This window comes from Pelophylax lessonae (assembly GCF_965119305.1).
Source record: "Pelophylax lessonae genome assembly, chromosome: 1".
Taxonomy (NCBI): domain Eukaryota; kingdom Metazoa; phylum Chordata; class Amphibia; order Anura; family Ranidae; genus Pelophylax; species Pelophylax lessonae.
In genome coordinates, this window is record NC_138768.1 from 19,863,563 (window position 1) to 19,890,222 (window position 26,660).

The 26,660-nt window shown below is 44.9% G+C and overlaps 2 protein-coding genes across 2 annotated transcripts in view; both read right to left on the reverse strand.

The window, feature by feature from the left end:
- LOC309551481 (vomeronasal type-2 receptor 26-like) overlaps nt 1-26,660 on the reverse strand; it is a gene marked incomplete at both ends in the record, with an annotated part of 1,345,010 nt that overhangs the window by 990,263 nt on the left and 328,087 nt on the right. The window lies entirely within an intron of this gene.
- The window catches only part of LOC309568982 (vomeronasal type-2 receptor 26-like), a gene marked incomplete at its 3' end in the record, with an annotated part of 54,558 nt that continues 42,336 nt past the window's right edge, over nt 14,439-26,660 (reverse strand). The window contains exons 2-3 of the mRNA XM_082274746.1: nt 25,451-25,574; nt 14,439-15,343 (exon numbers count right to left, since the gene is read on the reverse strand). Of these exons, the coding sequence (XP_082130872.1) occupies nt 14,439-15,343; nt 25,451-25,574 (1,029 nt within the window). The remainder of the gene's footprint in view (nt 15,344-25,450; nt 25,575-26,660) is intronic.

Sequence of the window (26,660 nt, forward strand, 5' to 3'; positions counted from 1 at the left end):
TCCAGGGTGGTTTTCTCTGAAATGATGCCTGTACCTCGAGCCACACTAGAGAGGCAGAAGGTGCTTACGGAGCTGAACAAGTGGCTGAGGAACTGGTGTAGGAAGGAGGGGCTTGGGTTCCTGGAGAACTGGGTTGACTTTTAAGTCAGCTACTGGCTCTTTAGTAAGGACGGGCTGCATCTTAATGGGATGGTACAGCTCTATTGGGAAGAAAGATGGCCACAAATTTGGAGGGGTTTTTAAACTAGGTGTTGGTGGGGAGGCCTCAGAGTTAGTGACAATTAGTAGTTAACAAAGGACAGAAGCTACTATGGGGGTCAGCAGTGACTATATAACCGTAACGACAACTACTGGGGAGAATGAGCGGACACACCACAAACCAAGCAGGAATAAATGTAATAATAAATCACTATCAACTCCAACAACACTAAGAATGGTATACACAGACGCCAGGAGCCTAGCTAATAAAATGGAGGAATTGGAACTGTTATTACATGAGGAGGACGTAGACCTTGTGGGAATAACAGAAACTTGATCTGACCCGTCACACGACTGGCTGGAAAATATTGAAGGGTATTCTGTGTATAGGAAGGACGGGGAAGGCAAAAGGGAGGGTGGGGTATGTCTCTATATCAAAAATAATGTAAGGGTGGTAGAGAGGAGTGACATTATGAAATGGACAAGGGCGGAGGTGGAATCCGTGTGGGTAAAACTCCATAAGAAAGAAGGACGGGGGAAAGTAATAGTGGGGGTATGTTATAGGCCCCCCAACCAAAGCAAGGAGGTAGAGCTGGAATTTCTTTCACAGTTGGGCATAGTGGCTAAGCAGGGACAAGTCATCATAATGGGGAACTTCAATTATCCCGACATTGACTGGGAATAGGGGACAGTTCACTCAGTATAGGCCCATCATTTAATGAATGTCTTACACGACAACTACATGTCACAGATGGTAGATTCTCCTACTAGAAAATATGCCTTGCTTGATCTATTAATTATGAATGATTCGGGTCTAGTCTCAGATGTGGAAGTATGGGACAACTTGGGCTCTAGTGATGACAGGATGATTACAGTTAAAGTAAATCATAGGACAACACAACACAACAGGGGGATATAAAAACTCTAAACTTCAGAAAGGCAAACTTTCCTAAAATGTGCTCAATAATAGAGAACATAGACTGGGACCTAACCCTAGGAACATTGAACATGGAGGAAAAATGGGAATGCTTTAAGAACATATTAACCACTTCCCGCCCGCCCTATTACAAATTGACGGCGGGAATGTGGTTGAGTTATCCTGACCGGACGTCATATGACGGCGGCAGGATAACACCGCTCTGGGCGCCCCCCGGGGGCGCGCAGAGCGGCGATCGGTGATGCGAGGTGTCAGTCTGACACCCTGCATCTCCGATCTCGGTAAAGAGCCTCTGACGGAGGCTCTTTACCATGTGATCAGCCGTGTCCAATCACGGCTGGTCACATAGTAAAACAGGAACAGCCGTTGATCGGCTTTCCTTAGTTCGTGCCTGACAGGCACGAGTAAAGGAGCGCCGATCGGCGGCTCCTCTGATGGGGGGGGGGTCGGCACTGGTAATCAGATCATTGATTACCAGTGCAGACCATCGGGGGGGGGGATGCCACTAGATCCACCAGGGATGCCCACTATGACCCCAGGGATGCCCACTATGACCCCAGGGATGCCCACTATGGCCACCAGGGATGGCAATCAGGGCTCAGGGAGCCCCCCATTGCCCTCCCCATCAGTGATGCCCACCAGTGTCCTCCCTATCAGTGCTGCCCACAAGTGCCCATCATTGCCATCCTTTAGTGTCGCCCACCAGTGCCCATTATTGCCCACCAGTGCCGCCTATCAGTGCCCATTAGTGCCCATCAGTGCCGCCCGTCAGTGCCAATCAGTGCCGCCCATCAGTGCCCATCAGTGCCCACCAGTGCTGCCTATCAGTGCCCATTAGTGCCCATCAGTGCCACCTATCAGTGCCCATCAGTGCCGCCTATCAGTGCCCATCAATGCCGCCTATCAGTGCCCAGCAGTGCCGCCTATCAGTGCCCACCAATGCTGCATATCAGTGCTACCTATCAGTGCCACATATCAGTGCCTATCAGTGCCGCCTATCAGTGCCGCCTATCAGTGCCACCCCATCAGTGCCACCCCATCAGTGCCACCCCATCATTGCCTCCTCATCAGTGCCTGTCAGTGCAGTCTCATCAGTGCTCATCAGTGCAGGAAAAAACGTATTTATTTACAAAATTGTATAACATAAACAAAAAAACTTTTTTTTTTTTTCAAACTTTTCTGTCTTTTTTTATTTGTTTAGCAAAAAGTAAAAATCGCACAGGTGATCAAATACCACCAAAAGAAAGCTCTATTTGTGGGGGGAAAATGATATAAATTTGGTGTAAGTACAGTGTTGCATGACCGCGCAATTGTCATTCAAAATGCAACAGCGCTAAAAGGGGAAAATATGCCTGGGCGGGAAGGGAGGGAAGTGCCCTGTATTAAAGTGGTTAAACAAAAGTATCGCACAGTGCATTCCAATGGGAAATAAATGTAAAAGAGCCAAGGTCAAACCAGGGTGGCTAAACCGTAATTTAAAAATGCTTATTAGAGTGAAAGAATGACCTTCAAGAAATACAAAACAGAGGGGACAGAGGGGACATTATCAGCTTTCCACCAATACAAGAAATCTAACAAGAAATTTAAAAATGGAATCAGGACGGCTAAAAATGACTTTGTGAAACACATAGCAGGGAAGAGTAAAAATAAAAAAAAAAATACCCTAAGAAATTCTTTAAATACATTAATAGCAAAAAACAAGGTCAGAGCACGTTGCACACATACTTAACAATGATAGGAGGATGGTTACAGAGGACAAAGAGATGGCAACTTTCTTCTCCTCGGTTTTTACACACGAAAAGGAGGGGTATACTGACCAGGACTGTCTGGTTCACACAACATCACAAGACTTGCTGCAGAGGGTGAAATCAAGGAAATACTTCATAACATTAACACTAATAAATCACCAGGACGGGATGGCTTGCACCCGAGAGTATGGTTATTCCTAGACTGTTGTTCCTAATCTTCACAGACAGTATCTTGACAGGAACTGTACCAGGTGACTGGAGAAAAGTGAATGTGATACCAATATTCAAAAAAGGGAGGAGGGATATACCAGGAAACTATAGACCGGTCAACCTGACATCAATTGTATGTAAATTATTGGAAGGGTTGATAAGGGACTATATCCAAGAATTTGCTAAGGATAACAGTATCATCAGCAGTAGTGTTGAGCGAACACGGACTGTATTATTCGTGTTCGTACCGAATAATTGGATTTTTGTTACCCGAACACGGACCCGAAAACTTTACTGTATGTTCGGGTAAAAATCCGTGTTCGGTCATTTTATTTCCGGGTTTGTATGTAGGTGCGCTTTTAATGCAGGCTTTCAACAGCCAATCAACAAGCATTTAACTGGTGTGCCTTAAGCCGTCCCAGCCATGCCTACAAATGTATTAGTAGCTGTGATTGGCCATCTGAAGCATGTGACCAAGTCTTTATAAGTTTGAGACGGAGCGCCACTGCATCATTATGCTGTAGTTCAGGGACAGAGCACACATCATACGTGCTGGCTGCTGATTAGGGACAGACAGGCAAAAATCATATTGTGTCCGAAAAGAATTCAGGGACAGGTCGGAGTGCAGGCAGGGCGAGATATTAGGGCATTTTAGGGCGAGGCTGGAGATAGGCAGGGTCAGTGTTCTACAATCGATTTTGCTGTGCGGGGGGGGGGGGTTGCAGTGCCGGCAGTGACCGATCTTATCGATCCTTTTAGGGAGAGTCTGGAGATAGGCAGGGTCAGTGTTCTACAATCGATTTTGCTGTGTGGGGGGTTTGCAGTGCCGGCAGTGACCGATCTTATCGATCATTTTAGGGCGAGGCTGGAGATAGGCAGGGTCAGTGGTCCACATCGATTTTGCTGTGTGTGGGGTGTGAACACAATCTTTTTGCCCGCTGAGGAGGAGGGAGAAAAAAGTATTTTTTATCAGTCACTTGTGTGCAGCGTTTTTCCTTCAGTGCTGCTGTGCTGACTGTGATAATACACTGCTGTGTTCACATGTGCTATTATTGAGTGATTTCATAAGTTATACACTTTTTTCTATTCCACTATTCAATATACACCCTTGGGTTAAAAAAATTAAATTGTGGCATAGTCTGTGCTAATCTAGTGAAAAATTACAAACTTAAAAGGGGAATTTTCTTTTTTTTCCCCTCCATAGCCTGCAGCAGAGCTGACTGATATAAGAAACTGCTGTTCACATGTGCTATTGATAAATCACCAATTTAATATCATATTTTCTATTCCGCGATTCAATCTACACCTTTGGGTAAAAACAATAAAATTGCGGGATAGTCTGTATCGGTACGTGTGAGATACACCTTTCCAATTTTTGGGGCGCATCTCATACTGCCGAGGATTTGAGGGTGCTTCACTGTGCCTCCTGCCTGTTCCGAACCCCTCCTACTCCTCATCCTGCCTTTGGGGGTACAAAAAATAGTAATTTGGGCCTAGTCTGGTTCTGTACGTGTGAGATACATACACCTTTTGATATCATATTTTCTATTCCGCTATTCAATCTACACCTTTGGAGTAAAAACAATTAAATTGCGGGAAAGTCTGTGACATTACGTGTGAGATACACCTTTCCAATTTTTGGGGCGCATCTCATACCGCCGAGGATTTCAGGGTGCTTCAGTTTGCCTGCTGTTCCCAACTCCTCCTACTCCTCTTCCTCATCCTGCCTTTAGGGTACAAAAAATAGTAATCAGGGCCTAGTCTGGGTTTGTACGTGTGAGATACACCACCGTTTTGTAAAATTTTTCCTATTCCGCTATTCAATATACACCCTGTTTGAGTGTAAAAAATTAAATTACGGCATAGTCTGTATCGGTACGTGTGAGATACACCTTTTAAATTTGTTTGGCGCATCTCCTTCCACCGCCAAGGATTGCAGGGCGCTTCAGTTTGCCTCCTGTACTGAACTCCTCCTACTTCTCTTCCTCATCCTCCCTTTGGGGTACAAAAAATTTTAATCGGGGCCTAGTCAGGTTCTGTACATGTGAGATACATACACCTTTTGATAATATTTTATATTCCGCTATTTAATCTACACCTTTGGGGTAAAAACAATTAAATTGCGGGATAGTCTGTATCGGTACGTGTGAGATACACCTTTCCAATTTTTGGGGCGCATCTCATACTGCCGAGGATTTGAGGGTGCTTCAGTGTGCCTCCAGCCTGTTCCGAACCCCTCCTACTCCTCATCTTGCCTTTGAGGGTACAAAAAATAGTAATTTGGGCCTAGTCTGGTTCTGTACGTGTGAGATACATACACCTTTTGATAATATTTTATATTCCGCTATTTAATCTACACCTTTGGGGTAAAAACAATTAAATTGCGGGATAGTCTGTATCGGTACGTGTGAGATACACCTTTCCAATTTTTGGGGCGCATCTCATACTGCCGAGGATTTGAGGGTGCTTTAGTGTGCCTCCAGCCTGTTCCGAACCCCTCCTACTCCTCATCCTGCCTTTGGGGGTACAAAAAATTGTAATTTGGGCCTAGTCTGGTTCTGTACGTGTGAGATACATACACCTTTTGATAATATTTTATATTCCGTTTTTTAATCTACACCTTTGGGGTAAAAACAATTAAATTGCGGGATAGTCTGTGTCAGTACGTGTGAGATACATACACCCTTTGATATCATATTTTCTATTCCGCTATTCAATCTACACCTTTGGAGTAAAAACAATTAAATTGCGGGATAGTCTGTGTCGGTACGTGTGAGATACACCTTTCCAATTTTTGGGGCGCATCTCATACCGCCGAGGATTGCAGGGTGCTTCAGTTTAAGCTGAAATCCAATTGGGGAAAGACCGCTCCAGGTGGGCTGGATGTCAGGTGCTGGTCCGATCCGTCAATCCGGAATCACATGAAGCAAAAAAGAGATGACCGCACTCCGATATAAGTCAAAAAGTTGGAGTAAAATTTATTCCACATCAAACAAATAGGCAAACTGGAACAACACACTGTGGATGCAGGACACAAAGGCAGACGCGTTTCACGACTTAGGGATGTCGCTTACTCATTGCCAGCTAATTGGTCCTGCATCCACAGTGTGTTGTTCCCGTTTGCCTATTTGTTTGATGTGGAATAAATTTTACTCCAACTTTTTGACTTATATCGGAGTGCGGTCATCTCTTTTTTGCTTCACAGGGTGCTTCAGTTTGCCTGCTGTTCCCAACTCCTCCTTCTCCTCTTTCTCATCCTGCCTTTAGGGTACAAAAAATAGTAATCGGAGCCTAGTCTGGGTTTGTACGTGTGAGATACACCACCGTTTTGTAAAATTTTTCCTATTCCGCTATTCAATATACACACTGTTTGAGTGTAAAAAATTAAATTACGGCATAGTCTGTATCAGTACGTGTGAGATACACCTTTTAAATTTGTTTGGCGCATCTCCTGCCACCGCCAAGGATTGCAGGGCACTTCAGTTTGCCTCCTGTTCCGAACTCCTCCTACTCCTCTTCCTCATCCTCCCTTTAGAGTACAAAAAATTTTAATCGGGGCCTAGTCTGTGTTTGTACGTGTGAGATACACCGTATTATAACATTTTTCCTATTCCGCTATTCAATATACACCCTTTTGGAGTGTAAAAAATTAAATTACGGCATAGTCTGTATCGGTACGTGTGAGATACACCTTTTACATTTGTTTGGCGCGTCTCCTTCCACCGCCAAGGATTGCAGGGCGCTTCAGATTGCCTCCTGTTCCGAACTCCTCCTACTCCTCTTCCTCATCCTCCCTTTAGGGTACAAAAAATTTTAATCGGGGCCTAGTCTGTGTTTGTACGTGTGAGATACACCGTATTATAAAATTTGTCCTATTCCGCTATTCAATATACACCCTTTTGGAGTGTAAAAAACTTAAATTACGGCATAGTCTGTATCGGTACGTGTGAGATACACCTTTTACATTTGTTTGGCGCGTCTCCTTCCACCGCCAAGGATTGCAGGGCGCTTCAGATTGCCTCCTGTTCCGAACTCCTCCTACTCCTCTTCCTCATCCTCCCTTTAGGGTACAAAAAATTTTAATCTGGGCCTAGTCTGTGTTTGTACGTGTGAGATACACCGTTTTTTTATCATTTTTTCTATTCCGCTATTCAATATACACCCTTTGGGGGTATAAAAACATTAATTGCGGCATAGTTTGCATACTTGACTGTGAGATACACCCGTGCGATACTGTTGTTGTTTTTTTCCGCTATTCAATAAACACCTTTCTAGGGCAAGATCATAAATTACAGAAATATGAGGAGACCGTCAAATAGGGGCCGTGGCCTGGGTCGTGGTGCTGCTGGTAGAGCTCCTGTTGCAAGGAGAGGACGTGGTCGATCTGTGCCAGCTACACGCACAAGTGAAACACCTTCCTCAAGTGTGAGTAGGCGACAGAACCTGCAGCAGTATTTGGTAGGGCATAATGCGCCTCTAGAAGTGATGAGGCCTGAAGAAGTACAGGCGATAGTAGATTGGGTTGCTGACAGTGCCTCCAGTTCCTTCACATTGTCTCCCACCCAGTCTACTGCAGAAAGGTCAGAGTTGGCACCTGCAGCCAATGTCCAACCGTCTTTCACCTCACCCCCTTGCAAATCAGGCAAGCAGTCTGAGCCCCAAGTCATACAGCAGTCTCTTCTTCTTTTTGAGCACTCTGTCAGCAGGGTTTCCCAGGGCCATCCACCTAGCCCTGCCCCAGAAGTGGAAGAGATTGAGTGCAGCGATGCCCAACCACTTATTTCTCAAGATGAGTACATGGAAGGACCATCGCAGCATGTCTCCGATGATGACGAAACGCAGGTGCCAACTGCTGCTGCATTCAGAATTGTGGAGACCGACAAGGAGGGCAGGGGTGAAGACTGGGTGGAAGATGATGTGGAGGACGATGAGGTCCTCGACCCCACATGGAATGAAGGTCATGCAGGTGACCTGAGTAGTTTGGAGGAAGAGGCGGTGGTCGCACAGAGCCACCAGCACAGCAGAAGAGGGAGCAGGGTGCAGAAGTGGAGCGGACGTGCCCTAGACACTACGCCTGCTACTGCCGAACGCAGCAAGGGAACGAGCGCACCAAAGCGAGCTCAAAGGAGTTCTCTAGCATGGAAGTTCTTCAGAAAATGTGCTGATGACAGGACACGAGTGGTTTGCACCCTGTGCAATCAGAGCCTGAAGCGAGGCATAAACCTTCTCAACCTGAGCACAACCTGCATGATCAGGCATCTAAGTGCAAAGCACGAGCTGCAGTAGAGTAGACACCTTCAAAACCAAGAAAGGTCTCTGGCTCCTCCTGCTTCCTCTTCTGCTGCTGTCTCGGCCACTCTCCATCAACATCTGTAGTGATACCGACACCTGCCCGCAAACAGAGGATCTGTCAGCAACACCACCACCTGGGTCACCAACCATCTCCACAATGTCCCATGGAAGCGTTCATCTTTCCATCTCCCAAACATTTGAGAGGAAGAGGAAGTACCCCCCTACCCACCCGCGATCCCTGGCCCTGAATGCCAGCATTTCAAAATTCTTGGCCTTTGAAATGCTGTCATTCCGTCTGGTGGAGTCGCACAGTTTTAAAAGCCTTATGTCGGTGGCTGTCCCACAGTACGTCGTGCCCAGCCGCCACTACTTTTCCAGGCAAGCCATCCCTTCCCTGCACAACCAATCAGGTGTGCACTGCGCAACGCCATCTGTGCCAAGGTCCACCTAACTACCGATACGTGGACCAGTAAGCATGGTCAGGGGCGTTTTATCTCCCTAACGGCACACTGGGTAAATGCAGTGGTGGATGGGCCTGAGGCGGATAGCAATTTGGCGCATGTCCTTCCACCACCGAGGATTGCAGGGCGCTTCAGTTTGCCTCCTGTTCCTAACTCCTCCTACTCCGCTTCCTCATCCTCTACCGCCTCCTCATCCGGTCAGCGTAACACCTTCACCACCAACTTCAGCACGGCCAGGGGTAAACGACAGCAGGCAGTTTTAAAACTTGCCTGTTTGGGGGAAAAACCACACACCGCACAGGAGTTGTGGAGGAGCATGGAACAGCAGACAAATGAGTGGTTGCTGCCAGCGAGCCTCGAGCCCGGCCTGGTGGTGTGCGATAACGGGCGAAATCTCATAGTAGCTCTGGGCCTAGCCAGTTTGACGCACATTCCTTGCCTGGCGCATGAGCTGAATTTGGTGGTGCAGAGGTTCCTTAAAAATTACCCCGATATGTCAGAGCTGCTGCAGAAAGTGTGGGCCGTCTGTGCGCACTTTCGGCGTTCTCACCCTGCTGCTGCTCGCCTGTCAGCGCTGCAGCGTAACTTCGGCCTTCCCGCTCACCGCCTCATATGTGACGTGCCCACAAGGTGGAACTCCACCTTGCACATGCTGGAAAGACTGTGCGAGCAGCAGCAGGCCATAGTGGAGTTTCAGCTGCAGCACGCACGCCTAAGTCGCTCTGCGGAACAGCACCACTTCACCACCAATAACTGGGCCTCCATGCGAGACCTGTGTGCCTTGTTGCGCTGTTTTGAGTACTCAACCAACATGGCCAGTGCCGATGACGCCGTTGTCAGCTTAACTATCCCACTTCTATGCCTCCTTGAAAAAATGATTCGGGCGATGATGGAAGAGGATGTGGCACAGGATGAGGAGGAGAAGGAAGAGGAGGAGGATGAAGAGGTAACATTTCCAAGGCTTTCAGGGCAGTCATTCGCAAGGGGCTCCGAGGGTGGGTTCCTGCACACACAAACGCCAGGGACACAATTGTCCAGCAGGTGCACAGTTCTGTAGGATGAGGAGGAGGAGATGGAGGTACTGAATGATGGGTCCGCCCCCTTCAACTTCTGGGTCTCCAAGTTGGGCACATGGCCTGAGCTTGCCCTTTACGCCTTGGAGGTGCTGGCGTGCCCTGCAGCCAGTGTATTATCTGAACGGGTATTTAGCACGGCTGGGGGCGTTATCACAGACAAGCGCAGCCGCCTGTCCAGAGACAATGTGGACAAGCTCACGTTCATTAAAATGAACCAGGCATGGATCCCACGGGACTTTTCCGTACCTTGTGCAGAATAGAGATGATGGATACCGACCTTACCCAGCCATTGTTCTATTTTTGCTCTTTCTCACTCTTTTGGGGTGTACCCTCATTTCAAATGACTGAAAAAAGCAGTGTTGGCTACCTCGTCCTCCTCCACCGCCGCTTCCACCTACACCGCGTCACCGCCACATCCACCACCACCTCAACCTCCCTCCTACTCCATATGGGCCTTGTCCTTCACAGATGAAGAACATTGTTTTATTTTTCAGTTTTTTTTTTTTGTTGTTTTAAGTTATTTCCCTATCCACATTTGTTTGCAGAGCACTCACCATGCTCTTAACTACGTTTTGCTGCCATTTGCAGCACTCTAGCCCTTTCCATTGGTGTTTTAGAGCCATTTTAGTGCCTGTAAGTTCGGATCCCCATTGACTTCAATGGGGTTCGGTGTCCGGGAAAAGTTCGGCAAAAGTCCGGGACACGGACCCGGACTTTTTTTTAAAGTTCGGCCGAACCCGCCGAACACGGACATCCAGGTGTCCGCTCAACTCTAATCAGCAGTAATCAGCATGGGTTCACAAAAGGATGTTCTTGCCAAACCAATCTGTTAACATTTTACGAGGAGGTGAGCTGGGAGCAAGATAGGGGGAGACCTGTGGATGTGGTGTATCTGTATTTTGCTAAGGGATTTGACACTGTTCCCCGTAAACATTTAATCTACAAACTAAGGTCTGCAGGCATTGACTTCAAGGTTTGTTCTTGGATAGAAAACTGGTTACATGGGCGTGTCCAAAGGGTGGTGATAAAGAATGCATACTCAAACTGGTCTGGAGTGGTAAGTGGGGTCCCCCAAGGCTCAGTCCTGGGACCAATTTTGTTCAATTTATTCATCAATAACATAGAGGATGGAATCAGTAGCTCAATCTCAGTTTTCACGGATGACACAAAGATATGCAGGGCAATAACTTCTCATCAAGATATATAAATCTTACAGAATGACCTCAACAAAATAACAGAGTGGGCAACTACGTGGCAAAGGGAGATTTAATGTAGAGAAGTGTAAGGTATTGCATTTGGAGGCAAAAAACATAAACATATATTATGCTCTAGGGGGGAAACCTCTGGGGGACTCCAGAATGGAGAAGGATTTGGGAGTTCTAGTAGAAGGTAGACTAAGTGATAGCATGCAATGTCAAGCTGCATCTGCCAAAGCCGGGCAGATTATTAGCATGCATAAGGAAGGGGATATATTCCAGAGAAAAATCTATAATCCTACCACTTTATAAAACCCTTGTCCGGCCACACCTGAAGTATTCTGTCCAGTTCTGGTTGCCCATCCTCAAAAAGGATGTGCTGGAACTGGAAAGAGTTCAAAGAAGGGCAACTAAACGAATTAGGGGATTGGAGGACCTTAATTATGAGGAGCGATTACAAGCGCCTAATTTATTCTCCTTGGGGAGGAGACGCCTGAGAGGGTACATGATAGCAATTTACAAATACCTCAATGGAGATCCGAGCATAGGTAAAAAAAATATTTAGTCTAAAGGAGTGCAAGAGGACACGTAGCCACACAATGAGATTAGAGGAGAGGCGGTTTAACCTTAAGCTGCGTAAGGGGTTCTTCACTGTAAGGGTGGTGAGAATTTGGAACTCTCTTCTACAATTGGTGGTATCTGTGGGGAGTATGGCTACTTTTAAAAGACTTTTAGACGTGCATCTCACAGATCACAACATTCGGCGTTATGGGAAATGATTAGGCTACTGATATACACACTTGAACTGGATGGACTGGTGTCTTTATTCAACCTCAACTACTATGTAACGTGAAGTATGGCTAGAGATGGTCTAAGTTTGTCCTGGTGACCTGCAAGCTCAGATATCAAAGTGAAAATACTGTATGATTCCAAAACAAATGGATGGTCGACTATATAATATGGTAAAAGGAGCCAATTCTACCACATTGTCTCCAGCAGCACTGAGAGTACATCCCTCGGCACTGAGGCAGGCAAATAGGGTGGTTAAGGGACTCTGTGTGCTGTCAATGGCAAGCTCCAGCTCGGTAATCGTAGGGAGCAGGTGTTTAATTATTTTTGTACATAGGGAACCAGGTTGGCTTGGTCAATGGATTCTGGAATTCCCGAGAATTTTATATTATTCCTCTTTTTCCAGGTCTGCTATCTTCAGTTTCAATTGCTGGAAGTCTGCGTCATGGTCTACATGTGCATCCACTAAGACATAATAAGCTGAAAACATTTCTCCCATTTTTGTTTCTATATGCTGGATGCTCTTCTCGTGTACTTGCAAAATGGTAGACAGAGGAGAGATTACAATTGAGAAGTCAGCATGCACACACAGGTTGGTCTGTGGCAGGAAAGGCTTCTATAGCAGATTGTAGCTCCATGGCAGGGAGAGATGAGGGTATGGGTGGGGTCTGGAGCTGCTGGGGTCTGGAGGCTGTGAGCAGGCTCCTCCATTCTTTGCTAAGCCTTGACAGGGTTTTGTGGGGGTAGAGAAAGGATGGGATGACTCACCATGGTCCCCATCATAGAGAGTCAATGCCAGCCTCCTATCTGGGATATACGATCCCTAGTTTGCTGGATACACAAGAGAGCTGCCACGAGTGCAGCCAGTGCCATTGGCTGCTACTGTGCCCTCTGACCAGAAAGAAGTTTGTGAGCTTTGCAAGGCTGGGAAATGCTGCGGGCCGGTGTTGGAGTGTACCTAGGGCTCAATGATGGCTTTGGTGCCATGGATGTCGGTCCATGGCCGCTATAGAAGCTGGGATTGCAGTAGAGCTCTAGAGGCATCGGCTGCGATGGCTGGACATGCCCCCTCTATATTAGAATTGAATTGTTGGGCATAGTGTTATACATCCATTTTGTGTTTGGTATATTAGTTGTTAAATATTTTTATGGCCACACTTTTTTATTTCTTTATCTTTACTTATTTTTTTCTGTTGTATATTCCATGTGCTTGTACATTTGGGTGGCTGGTGTTTCGGCTCCTTTATTTTCTTTTGACTAATATATCTAGCTTTGATGTTTTATTTTTTATTTTTATATGGAATTATCTGTTACATATTTTACCTCAATCGCATTGCTTTTGTGTATTGATTATCTGTGGGTATCTTTTATATTGTTGTGTATTAATGTTATTGTTGTGATTCTATAAATATTAACTGTATGGGTTAATAGTTTTCGGGCTGAGTCTTTCTTTAGCCCTCGTTCACACTGAACACAGCTTTGAAATCGCACGACTTAACCTAAACTCACACGATTTCAAAGCTGAATTTCAGTCCGACTTCAGGGGTGACTTGAACGATATCTGTGCGGGTTCATGCACAGATGTCTATTAATGTTCCCCTGAAGTCACCAAAAGTAGTGCAGCAACTACTTTTGGAAATTGGTGCGGCTGCAAAGTAGGCGTCGCATCGATTGGGAGACTTCTATTTCCGACAATAGGCTGCGATTTGACATGCCATTTGACTTGTCAAATCACATATCAAATTGCCCTGATGTGAATAGGGTGTTAATGAGCTTCACCTGACAATGTTTTTAAATGGGTGTGTGCTCTTGGAATACTCAGTAATGAAAAAAAAAAAAACACTGCTGTGTGAAGCTTGTTTACTGGTAGTCCAGAGACTGTGTGCATTTTCCTGTAACTTTTATCTACATTATCTAATAAATCATTTTTTTTATCCATTTATTCTGGAGTTCCGCTACCTTCTTCATCAACTGTATCTACATTGAACACGGCTTTGGACTGGGCTGGCACCCAGGTGATCATCAGCATATGTGGAGGTGCATACAGCCACGGGTTGTTTGTGGCGGTGTTATTTCTCACAGGAAGGATGTTATTTGCAGGATCGCCAAGTGAAAAAAAAAGAATATTAATACAGCCACCATATTTAAGGACTGGTAAGTTGAAATATATATATATATATATATATATATATATTAAATGTTGTTGAGCTTAGATACACTTTAAAAATCTGTTCTCACAGCTACTGTACAAGTGATATCTGATGGCTCTTTACCATCTGTTACATTTTACAGCATGCCAGATAAACACCAGCAATAGCCATTTGAGTGAACAGCATTACATTTTTCACTGTGCAAATGAAAGAATTGTCTATTTCTAGTGCAAAAATACTTTTATTAGATTATTGCTATTTTAGTTATGTGTGGTGCACAACAGCTCTCTATATACATGGTTCTTTCTGTCACATATTTTACCCAATTATCATTATCTGATAGGCAATATGTTTACTAAATAATGTTTAAACTAAATTATACTAATTGTTCTTCTGCAGAACATTATTTCTGAAGTTGAGATAAGGTTTAACCATCAGAACATAGACTTTTGGAAAAAATATACAGCTCAGTATTCCAGCACTAGAGGCCAATATGGCGAAAATCTCCACAACCACCATGTATTTCCCTTTGGTGCTCAGATAGGCCGGAATCATGGCAATCCAGACACTGCAGAACACCAGCATGCTGAAGGTGATGTACTTGGCCTCATTAAAACTGTCCGGTAATGTCCTCACCATGAAAGCCAGAACAAAACTCACAGCTGCCAGAAACCCCATATAACCCAACACAGAGTAGAACCCGATAACTGACCCTTCATTACACTGAATGAGGATCTTCCCAGGATAGGAGTCCATGTCATACTCTTGGTGGGGAGGAGACACTGACAGCCAAATAACACAGATCAGAACTTGGACAGAAGAACAGGTCAGAACTACAAAAATAGCTGCTTTGACTCCCACTAACTTCCTCCATACACTGCCGGGTTTGGTGGCTTTAAAGGCAATGTAGACCATGATAGTCTTGGCCAGAACAGAAGAGATAGCGATGGAGAAGAAAATGCCAAATAAACTTTGTCTTAGTATGCAGGTTATATCCATAGGACGTCCGAGGAACAAGAAGACACAGAGGAAGGTTAACAAGATGGAGACCAGGAGGATGAAGCTCAAAGTTCGGTTGTTGGCTTTCACAATAGGTGTATCCCAATAACAAATGAGAATTTGAAATACAACTAAAGTTATGACACAAAGGAATACAGCTACTGATGAGAAAACTAAAACCAGCCCATCATTTTCATATGACAGAAACTCGTGTGTCTTGGGAATACATGTCATCTTTTTCTTGTCCGGCCACACTTCATCGGGACATTTATGGCAAATTTCACTGTCTGAAAATAAAAAAAAAAGATACATTTTTACACTGAAGCCTTTTTTTTTTTTTAAAGAAATCTCTCCTTGGAGAAATACTTTGGCTGACATTATTGATCTTTAATTTTAAAAAAGAAGTCTTGTAGACTTCATGTCATTTTGGTTCAATGATTTTGGTGCTTTATGGGTCTCTGACTGTGATTCAATCTGCCTGTATTATTTTTATGGATCAATAACTTAAAAAATACTGAAGTCAGGGACAACCAGGCAGTATAGAGTCTATTTATCAATGTTTTTACCCAGGATTCACACATTTATCCACAATTTACCTATCATCAGATAAGGTTCTATTGGAAAATGGGTGAATCTTAAGTAAAAGTTGTGTGATTTTTTGAGTGAAAACATTGTTAAATATACCCAACTCAAACTATTGAGCACATTTCTATTTGGTCCATTCAACAGAAGTGTAATGTAATTGAATTATGCAATATTAACAGCTTATGTAATCCACTGTGACCAAAAAAACCTTGTGTGAGAGCCGCTCAGGCTTAGGAAAGGGTGCTAGTCCTCGTTCATTGCTGTGAGTGCTGGCTTGGGAGGGAGCTTGTCCCAACTACCAATGTCAATATGTAAAGATGTGGGTATCCCTGTAGCCGCATATTGAAGCAAGTCCACGCGTGGTATGTGGTAACCTCAGCCTGGGTTCCCGCAATTCCACGCCTCTAATTTATTTTCGCTCCATCCTCAGAACTTAATCATGGGGATGGAGATCTCAATCATGGGGAGGTTTATGCATCATTGGTTGCCTCAATCAATAAAAGGAAAATGCCAGGTGTTCATGAATATGGCTTTGGAGCTCTCCAATCAGATTGAATAAATGAGCAACCACTGATCATCAGGACTTAAAAACAAGAAAAACAATCAAAAGTGAAACATTTTTAGCTTTATATTTACAAACCCAATTCCAAAAAAGTTGGGACACTGTACAAACTGTGAGTAAAACAGGAATGGACTAATTTACAAATCTCATAAACTTATATTTTATTCACAATATAATATAGATAACATATCAAATGTTGAAAGTGAGACTTTTTGAAATGTCATGCCAAATATTGGCTCATTTTGGATTCCATGAGAGCTACACATTCCAAAAAAGTTGGGAAAGGTAGCAATAAGAGGCCGGAAAAGTTAAATGTACATATAAAGAACATCTGGAGGACCAATTTGCCACTTATTAGGTCAATTGGCAACATAATTGGGTATAAAAAGAGTCTCTCAGAGTGGCAGTGTCTCTCAGAAGTCAAGATGGGCAGAGGATCACCAATTCCCCCAATGCTGCGGTAAAAAATAGCGGAGCAATATCAGAAAGGAGTTTCTCAGAGTAAAATTGCAAAGAGTTTGAAGTTATCATCATGTACATTGCATAATATCATCCAAATATTCAGAGAATCTGGAACAATCTCTGGGTTTAAGGGTCAAGGCCGGAAAACCATACTGGATGCCCATGTTCTTCGGGCCCTTAGACGGCACTGCATCACATACAGGAATGCTACTGTAATGGAAATTACAACATGGGCTCAGGCATACTTCCAGAAAACATTGTTGGTGAACACAATCCACCGTGCCATTCGCCGTTGCAGTCTAAAACTCTATAGGCCAAAAAAGAAGCCATATCTAAACATTATTCAGAAGCGCAGGTGTTTTCTCTGGGTCAAGGCTCATTTAAAATGGACTGTGGAAAAGTGGAAAACTGTTCTGTGGTCAGACGAGTCAAAATTTAAAGTTATTTTTGGAAAACTTGGACGCCATGTCATCCGGACTAAAGAGGACAAGGAGAACCCAAGTTGTTATCAGCGCTCAGTTCAGAAGCCTGCATCTCTGATGGTATGGGGTTGCATGAGTGCGTGTGGTACGGGCAGTTTACACATCTGGAAAGGCACCATCAATGCTGAAAGGTATATCCAAGTTCTAGAACAACATATGCCCCCATCCAGACGTCGTCTCTTTCAGGGAAGACCTTGCATCTTCCAACATGACAATGCCAGACCACATACTGCATCAATTACAACATCATGGCTGCGTAGAAGAAGGATCCAGGTACTGAAATGGCCAGCCTGCAGTCCAGATCTTTCACCCATAGAAAACATTTGGCGCATCATAAAGAGGAAGACAGTTAAGCAACTAGAAGCCTGTATTAGACAAGAATGGGACAACATTCCTATTCCTAAACTTCAGCAACTTCTCCTCAGTCCCCAGATGTTTGCAGACTGTTATAAAAAGAAGAGGGGATGCCGCACAGTGGTAAACATGGCCTTGTCCCAACTTTTTTGAGATGTGTTGATGCCATGAAATTTAAAATCAACTTATTTTCCCTTAAAATTATACATTTTCTCAGTTTAAACATCTGATATGTCATCTATGTTGTATTCTGAATAAAATATTAAAATTTGAAACTTCCACATCATTGCATTCTGTTTTTATTCACAATTTGTACAGTGTCCCAACTTTTTGGAATCGGGTTTGTATATATAAAAACCCCTTTTTTCTTTAATTTGTATTTCAATTGTTTTTACATAGTGATATAATAAAGATTCATTTTTCTTGTTCAAGCATTTTATTAATCAGGAAGGAAAATGAGTAGTACAAACAACTCTCAGTCCATGTATGGACAAAAAAGTAAGTAAGTAGCAAAACAGTAGCAAGACAGTTTACGAAACTTGGTATCAAAGAGAGCTTGCATGAGAGCTTACTGTAGTGCAATGGTAAATTCCAGAATGTTGGCTACCTATAGAGGAAAGCTACTAGGAAGGAAAAGTAGCAGGTAAAAAGCCAATAAATTGGCAGGAGGGAAAGGAGAGAAAAGGAGAACAAGGAGGGGAGGGGACCCCAGATACCTCTAGGCCAAACCTATGGAGTATACCAATAAGCCATAAGATGACGCCACCAATCATGGGATAAAGATTTGTTTTTATAGCGTTTGGCTTATACGTTAAGCTACACCATGCAACATTGTTTCTTGTTTCACTATTGATTGGTTTTTTTTTTTGCTTTGAAGTCCTGGTTTCAGTGGTTGCTCATTTATTTGGGTTGATTTGAGAGCTCCACAGCGAGATTCATGTACGCCTGACATTTTCCTTTTATTGATTAAGGCAAACAATGATGCACAACCCCCCCCCCCCCCATCCCCAAGCAGGGTGAAATGCGCTGGGAGCATGGCCTGGCGGGAGCCCAGGCTGAGTTGCCACATACTACCACGAGTGGGCTTGCTTCCATGTGCTGCTACAGGTATACCCAGATTTGTATAATCCGGTTATGGATCCATCCAAATAATTTACATACATTCAGCTATTACTATTATAGCACAATTAGTTGCTATTGCTTATTTATTGTCCAATCACAGAAGTATCTCAGTGAAATCTCACCAAAATTCCCTCTTTCATACCTAATAAAAAGCTGGTAGGTCGGGATCATAACTCCTATGGCTTGTTAAGACGGTGCTCATTTATGTTGTTTAGGTAAATATGTAGCTATTTTGTTTTTAAATACAGCCCTGGTTCACATGTATGCAGCTCTGTGTACTGCAGGTGCACAGGCACGGCAACCTATTCACTTGAATGGGCTGCTTTGGCTAAGGGTTCTACAGGAAAAATGTCTCTGCATTGTGTGTGGGAAACTGCACCATGTTTTCCAGTGCAGGTGTGACCTTCAACCCCTAATGGCACCTACAGTACATGCATTTTCTGTGCAGCATGGCATTTTGGTGTGCGGCTACATGTTGGTGCTGGAATGACCATGAATCACACACACTTCTGTACCCACATATATGTGAAACTTTAGGGGGTCTATTTATCAATCCTTTCACTCATGATGTAAACATTTTTTAATCTGATTCATTAAACTTGCATGAATCTCAGTTGAAAGTTGTGTGATTCTTCTGTGAAAACATTTATAAATAGACCCTTAAATGTACAAAAAAAGTGTTTTCCTCATGTATAAAAAATATTGCACTAAGCTGTGTTTAAACAGGATAACAGGATATGTTTAAGTGATTTTACTTTTTACTTCATATATATTTATTTTTCTCTTTCAAATGTTTTTATTGAATTTTTCAAACATACAAGGAAAGAAATCAAAACAATCAGGGAAAAATAAAAAGAAACAAAAATAACTTGCAGGCTTTACACTTATATGTCCTCTCAGATGAGCTTAAAACAGAATAGTCACATCAGCTACAACAACAACCATCAACAGTAAGTAGTATACGACCATGAACTATAGATAATGCGATCCCATTCATGCCTATATATCACATTATATAGCTAGTAGTGCAATCCGTCTAAGCTAGGATATATATATCATACTTGTTTCCTGCCATTACTTCCGTATATATGTATCGTACCACTGAGTCCAAGGATACCATTCTTGCACCTCTCTTTGATACCTGTTCACGGTGGGTGCCATGAGCAGTTCAAAGGTTTTATGCGTTTGGACTGTAGCGATCACTTCTGATAGCGCAGGTATACACACCTCCTTCCATTTCCTAGTGATACAGATCTTGGTCGCGAGCAATACATTGATCACAATTTTGCGAGCCTTTGGGGGATTAGTGTTATTGGAACATGGAGCGGAGCCATGCTAGGGGATGGGGATATTCGATGCTCTATAACATCAGAGATAAGTTCAAACACTCTTTTCCATAATGCTGTAATCGGTGGACATTCCCACAAAATATGAGTCAATGTGCCGTGCTTTCCACGGCCTCTCCAACACATGGGCGATGCTGTAGGCGCAAAGCGTGCAATCACTGTAGGGGTCATGTACCATCTCAGGGTGACCTTAAGGTATAGTTCCTATAGGGATGCACTCAGAGTGGCTTTATTGCTCATCACGATGGCTTTTGTCCATTGGGATGTGGAATAGGTAACCCCTAGGTCTTGTTCCCACTGTAATAAGGGGGGAGTCTTAACGAAAACCCCTTTTTCATCTAGTGTAGAGTATATCAGGGATATGCCTTTAACAGACTGTAAAGGTAGAGACAGGTATTGCCATATACTGGCAGGGACTTTGGACTTCAGTTGTGGGTTGTGATGTATGCAAGAGACAATTTGGTTGTATCGGTACCATTCGCCACCACCCAAGCGCCACTTGGCTGCTATCAACTGGAACGGTTGCACGGATTCCGCTTGGTAAAGGTCCTTTATACAGATAGGGGGAGACCGCCGCCAGGCTGTGAGATCCATGTCGGGTACTATCTGGGTCAGACCCGACACTGGAAATGGGATCGTTACTAAAGGCGTGTTCTTCCATTTGGTGTGTGTAAGGTGTAACCATGCCGTCACCGATGCCCGGATCGTTGGTGATACATAACGTGGGAGGGAAGCCCCTCGTCTCCTACTGCATACCCATGTGAACAGATCGTGTTCCGGGGTTACTGCCCGTTCCATCAGGCCCCAGAGAGTATCCGGGACCGGCTGGAACCACTCTCGCATTTGCGATAAAATTGTGGCTATGTATTAGTCCATCAGGTTCGGCACGGATGCACCCCCCACTCTTTTAGACTTCATAAGGATACTCTTCGCACATCTAGGGCGTTTGCCCTGCCACAGGTAAGTGGATACCATGCTTTGGAGGGAGTGTATGAACGATTTGGGAACCGGGATCGGCAGCGATCTGAACACATATAAGATTTTGGGTAGGGTGCACATTTTGAAGGCTGCTAGCCTCCCCGACCACGTAAGTTCAGATTTGGCTAGGGATTGAAGCTCTTTGGCCAGTTGGGACTTTAGCGGGATGTAATTAGCTTGGAATAGGTTGCTGGTAGTGATTGTAAGTTTAATTCCCAGGTAGGTTATGCCTGAGTCCGACCACTTATACGGGAAGGATCGGGTGAGAAGATTTCTCGTAGTGCCGTCGACTCCCAAATCTAGGATGCAAGATTTGGCGTCGTTCACCTTATAAAGGGATAGAGATCCGAAATCGGTCAGTATTTGTCTTATACGTGGTAGGGATGTTGCAGGATTCGAGACCATGAGAATAACATCATCCGCGAATAGGCTCATACGCTGTTCCAGTGAATTTATGTTGATGCCGGTAATGTTAGGATCAGTCCTTATTTTCTGAGCCAGGAGTTCTATCGCCATATTAAATACGAGAGGGGACAGAGGGCAGCCCTGTCTCGTCCCATCCGTAATCACAAACGGAGACGAGAGAGTGCCGCCCACCAATACCTGTGCCGAGGGGCCGGCATATAAAGCCATGATTGCAGAATGCATTCTGCCCACAATGCCAAAGCGCTTGAGGACCTCCCGCAGGTATCCCCAATGCACTCTATCAAACGCCTTCTCTGCATCCAAAGAAAGGAGCAGAGAAGGCGTTCTGTCAGTGTGAGCCGCATGGATGACATTGATAAGACGTCTAGTGGCATCCGCTGATTGCCTACCCTTGGTAAAGCCTGCCTGGTCCCCATGAATGATTTGGGGTAAGTATTTCATGAGTCTAGTGGCTAGCGTCTTGGCATATATTTTCACGTCCGAGTTCAGTAACAAAATCGGCCGGAAGTTTTGTGGTGTGTCGGGTTCCTTGCCTGGTTTGGGCGGAGTGATTATGGTTGCTTTAAGCATTTCAGAGGGGAACGAGGACGAGGACGCCGCCTCGTTGAAAACTGAGCATAGGTGTGGTGCTATTACGTCTTTTAGTTGGAGGTAATATTCATTTATCATGCCATCTGGGCCAGGAGATTTCCCAGATGGCAATGAGGAGATGGCGGACATTACCTCCTCAACCGTGAATGGTTGGTTCAGTAATTCCGTCTGTTGTGGGCTCAGTGTGGGAAGCGCGATAGAATCAAGAAAGTCGTTGACAAGTTTTGGGGTTGGGGAGGACGTTTGGGTCTCGTGGAGATTGTACAGTGAGTGGTAGTAGCTACTGAAGGCGTCTGCTATTTCTTTGGGGTCATGTACCTTATTACCAGTGGCAGGGTGTTTGATAGAGTGGATTTTATGTTGTATCCTTTGACCTCTCAGCCTGGCGGTGAGCATCCTACCTGCTTTGTTGCTTGTGGCAAAAAACTTAGCTTTCGATTTTTGGAGATTACGCTCATATGAATCTAGAAGGTGCGATCTAAGTTCCTGCCTGATTACCGTTAATTTCTGCTTAAATGTTATGGATGGGGCTGATTGGTTTTGGTCATCAACCGATGCAATTTCCCTTGTCAGATCATCTATGGCGTTGGAACGCTGCTTATTCATTTTATGTTGCAATTGTATCAATACCCCTCTACTAAAAGCCTTGTGGGCGTTCCAGAGGACCGCAGACCCCGATACCGACCCCGCATTGTTCTGGAAAAATTCTGTTACTGCTTGTTTGATGGCTTCAGCATTTGCCGGGTGCTTGAGCACTTCTGTTCGCGCTCTCCATGGTTTACCTGAGCGGGCCTTAGGGGACACCGCGAAGGTAACGCTCACAGGAGCATGGTCGGACCAGGTTATTGGGGCTATCTCGGAGTCTACGGACCTCTGGAGGATAGCTTTATCAGACAAAATAATGTCAATACGAGCATATGAATTGTGAACCGCAGAATGATGCGAGTACATCCTATCAGAGGGGTGGTGGCACCGCCATATGTCATATAAGTCATTTTTGTTTATAAAGCTCTGTAGTGACGGCTGGAGCCTAGTAGAGGTAGTTGAAGAGTCCAAAGTTCTGTCCGGGGGTAGATTATAGTCTCCGCATAGGAGCAGGGGGCCTTTTGTGCTTTCCTGATAATGCAAAGTGTACGCTTCAGAAATCTCGGCTGATGAAGGTTAGGGGCATATACTGAAGCTATGGTCGTGGGCATGCCATCTATGGTGCAAGTCAATATAAGGTAGCGTCCATTGGGATCTGCGATGGAGGAGCATAGTGTGAAGTCCAGAGCTCTGTGGACGGCTATCATTACTCCCTTCCTTTTCCTGGAACAGGAAGCTGTGTATGTCAAGGAGTAGTCCCTGTGAGAGCAAGTGGGAGCGTGAGAGTCCAAAAAATGTGTTTCCTGAACGCATACTATCTGTGCATGATGTTTGAGAGCAGTTCGCCAAAGTGAGGCTCGCTTGGCCGGGTGGTTCAGGCCGTTAGCGTTCAGTGACAGGACTTTAACTGTCATTGGAGACTAATAAGCCGCATGTAGTGTAGCTACTCACTGTTCGGACGTGACCAAACAAGATTAGATGGCATCCATGGGCTCTGGATATTGCATGGAGGTGACAGCTGCAGTCGAGTTCCTGGCAACGCTGCGTAGCGTGAGCAGTCCTGATGAGTTGGTGTGATGCGGTGTATGGTGGAAATCCTTCAGTTTGGCAGATGGGTAAGAACCTGCACAGAGGGATAAGACAAAACAAAAACGAAAACAAAAACAGCAAAAAGGAAAAATTCAGAAGAAAAACTTGCCCAAACTTCTGGAGCAGGCAGAGTGAGTGGAGATTGGCGGCAACGTAGCCATCTCCCATGGAGGGGTAAACAGTTATCAGCCAATCGGGCTAAAGGGGTTCCAGGCATTCCGCCTAGTAATCCGGCATCCACAGTAAAGCATAATGCAACAAGTGTCGCGGTTGGAATAGTGCTGGGAGAGAACATCAAGTGTTATGGGCGCTGCCCTGCTGCACTGTGTGCCATTGCTGGGGAATGCGACTTGGGGATTTCTTAGCTCCAGCTGGAGGAGCAGGTTCCGGGATAATGCCCCACGATTGCAGCAACGAGAGACCTCTCTCCAGAGATGTGATGCTGAACGAGGAGCCATTTTTCTCTACCACAATTTTAGAGGGGTTCTTCCATTTGTAGGGGAGATTATGGTTCCGAAGAGCCTTTGTAATCATGGACAGCTGCCGTCTCATATCTAAGGTGTGCTTGGATAGATCCGCAAAAAGTTGGACATTGGCGTACGGTTCAGGGAGGTGGCCCAACACCCTTGATTTCTGTAGGAGGGCTTCTTTGATGTGATAAAAGTGTACACGCAGTAAGGTGTTACGAGGAATGTGTTGAGGCAGAAAGGGAGGTTTTGGGACCCTGTGGATGCGATCTATGGTTAGATCCAGAGGGGACGCTTCAGGTAGGAGGGCTGTGAAAACTTCCAGGGCAAATTTGTGTAGCTCTGTCGGTGACACTGATTCAGGAATGCCCCGGATCTTTAAATTGTTTCTTCTGGAGCGATCCTCCAGATCAGCTATTTTAGCTTTAACCCACTGGCGGTCCGATAAATTTTCCTCATGAGCGTCTACAAGTTCATTTACTGTGGCCACCATGTCAGTCATAGATGATTCAACATTGTGCACTCTTTCTCCTAGGGAGTGGACCTCTGCCGTAAATCTATTCACCAAAGCCATGATATCAGATTGCAGGGATGTGTGGAAAGTAAACATCAGGTCCTTTAAAGCAGTGTCCAGGATCGGCTTTCCCACCGTGTGGAAGTCTGCTATAGGGGATGACCCTAATTGCACAGGGAGCAGAGAGGGTGCAGTGCGGCCTAGTAGCGAGGCTTGGGCCTGGGAGTCTAGTCTAATCTTGGATTTGGCCGGGCTGGAGCATGTCGGGCTAGAGGGTTCAGGGGTGCAAGGGGACACAGTACCTGCTTGCTGTAGGTCACCGGACTGCTGTTCGTCCGGTAAGTCGGAGTAGTGAACCCGCTGCCTCTCCGGAGCGGCAAGGCCCGAGCCGCCGGCGCCATCTTGTCGACCGCCCCGGGATGGCAGGGGAAAGAAAGCTGTGAGTTTCTGCGGCCCCTTCACTCCTTTTCGCTTCCCCGTCATGTCGATCGGTGCAGGAGTGTTCCTGGGTTGCAGCGGTGCGTGTCTCGAGGGTGGATGCCTAGCGTAGCTGGGTGGATGTCGCTGGATAGCGGTTGCTGGAGCCGGAGCGAGGGATCAGACGTCCATTACGGTCCCGCGCTGGCCACGCCCCTATATATATTTATTTTTAATGTCTACACTGTAATAAACACTGTTGTGACGTACAGTGTACCTCTTCAAAAAGTTAATATTAAAAGAATTGTTATTAAATAAAAAAATAGTTTAAAATTCTAATACATAATAGCAAGATTATACATTTTTTATGGTTCTGTTGATTTTACATGATTACCACATATAAAATACTCTAACCTGTTATGTTGGAAATTTCTCCCTTGGCACATGGAACACAATTGTAGCAGCAAGAATGGATCACTTCTTTAGGAGCTTTACGATATCCAGGAGGACACTTCTCATTGCATTGAGACTGTGGAACCTCAACAAATAACAGAAACCTTTATTTCTTATTAAAATACACGTAAAATGTACAAATATAAAAATCTAATCTACATTTAGGTGAACCTTGATTTTTCAGGATTCAAAATTGTGAATTTATGTTGCATTTGAAGTTTTACCAACAACGTTCAATGAAGCCTTTTGACAAGTTGAGGGAGCTGAAGCACCAATCCCCTATTATAACAGGAGAGGCTAAGAACAATCATAGTTTCCATGTGTTGGTACTGTTATAGTTAGAGGAAAGGGGGAGCAAAAATTAGTTAGGGAGCAGAAGAAGTGGTACAGCAGCAACCTGCTTAAGGAAAACAATGGTTGTTAATGAGCAGGGGTACTCTGAGGTGGACAACAGGAAAAAATAATCAAATGGCACAGGCAAAGCAAAATTGTGTGCATTAGCAGAGCTCAACAGTGTGTGAGCCCTTATTTAGGGTCTCTACAGCATTTGTCTGCCGAAGACAACTGAAACCGCATTCAGTTCTACCAAAGTTCTTGGTGGGACAGGGCATGGCAGAGGAAAATCAGCAACAACAATACCACTTTCCACTGGAGCAGTGGTCTCCAAATTGTTGCCCAGGGGGCGATTGTGGCCCTTTGCTTGCCTTTATCTGGCCCTTGGGGCACTATTCCTTCCACTGATACGAGACACTATTCTGCCATCTGACACAAACAATAGGTCACCATTTCCCCCTCTGACACCAACGATGGGGCACTATTCCTCACCCTAGTACCAAATGTGGCAATGTTTACTCACACTGATGCCAGGAAAATGTCTGCTCCAGCTGCCCACACTCTGACCCTCCTAAAGACAGAAGGACAATAAACAAGCTCTTTGTTTTTAAGGTTTGCAGACCTCTGCTCTGGAGTATTGACAAATACCTTTGCTGCATCCATTGAGAGGTTTGCTAGGGAGCACAGAGATCTTTCTTTTCCTAACAACATTAGAAAAGAGGGTAAGGATATGACAGGAGTCACTTCATTTGGGGGACCTGTGGAACCCAGCTTACCTTAGAGAGGTTGGGAAATCCCTGTCTCAGCTCCCCAGACCCCTCTTATGTGTAAGTCACCC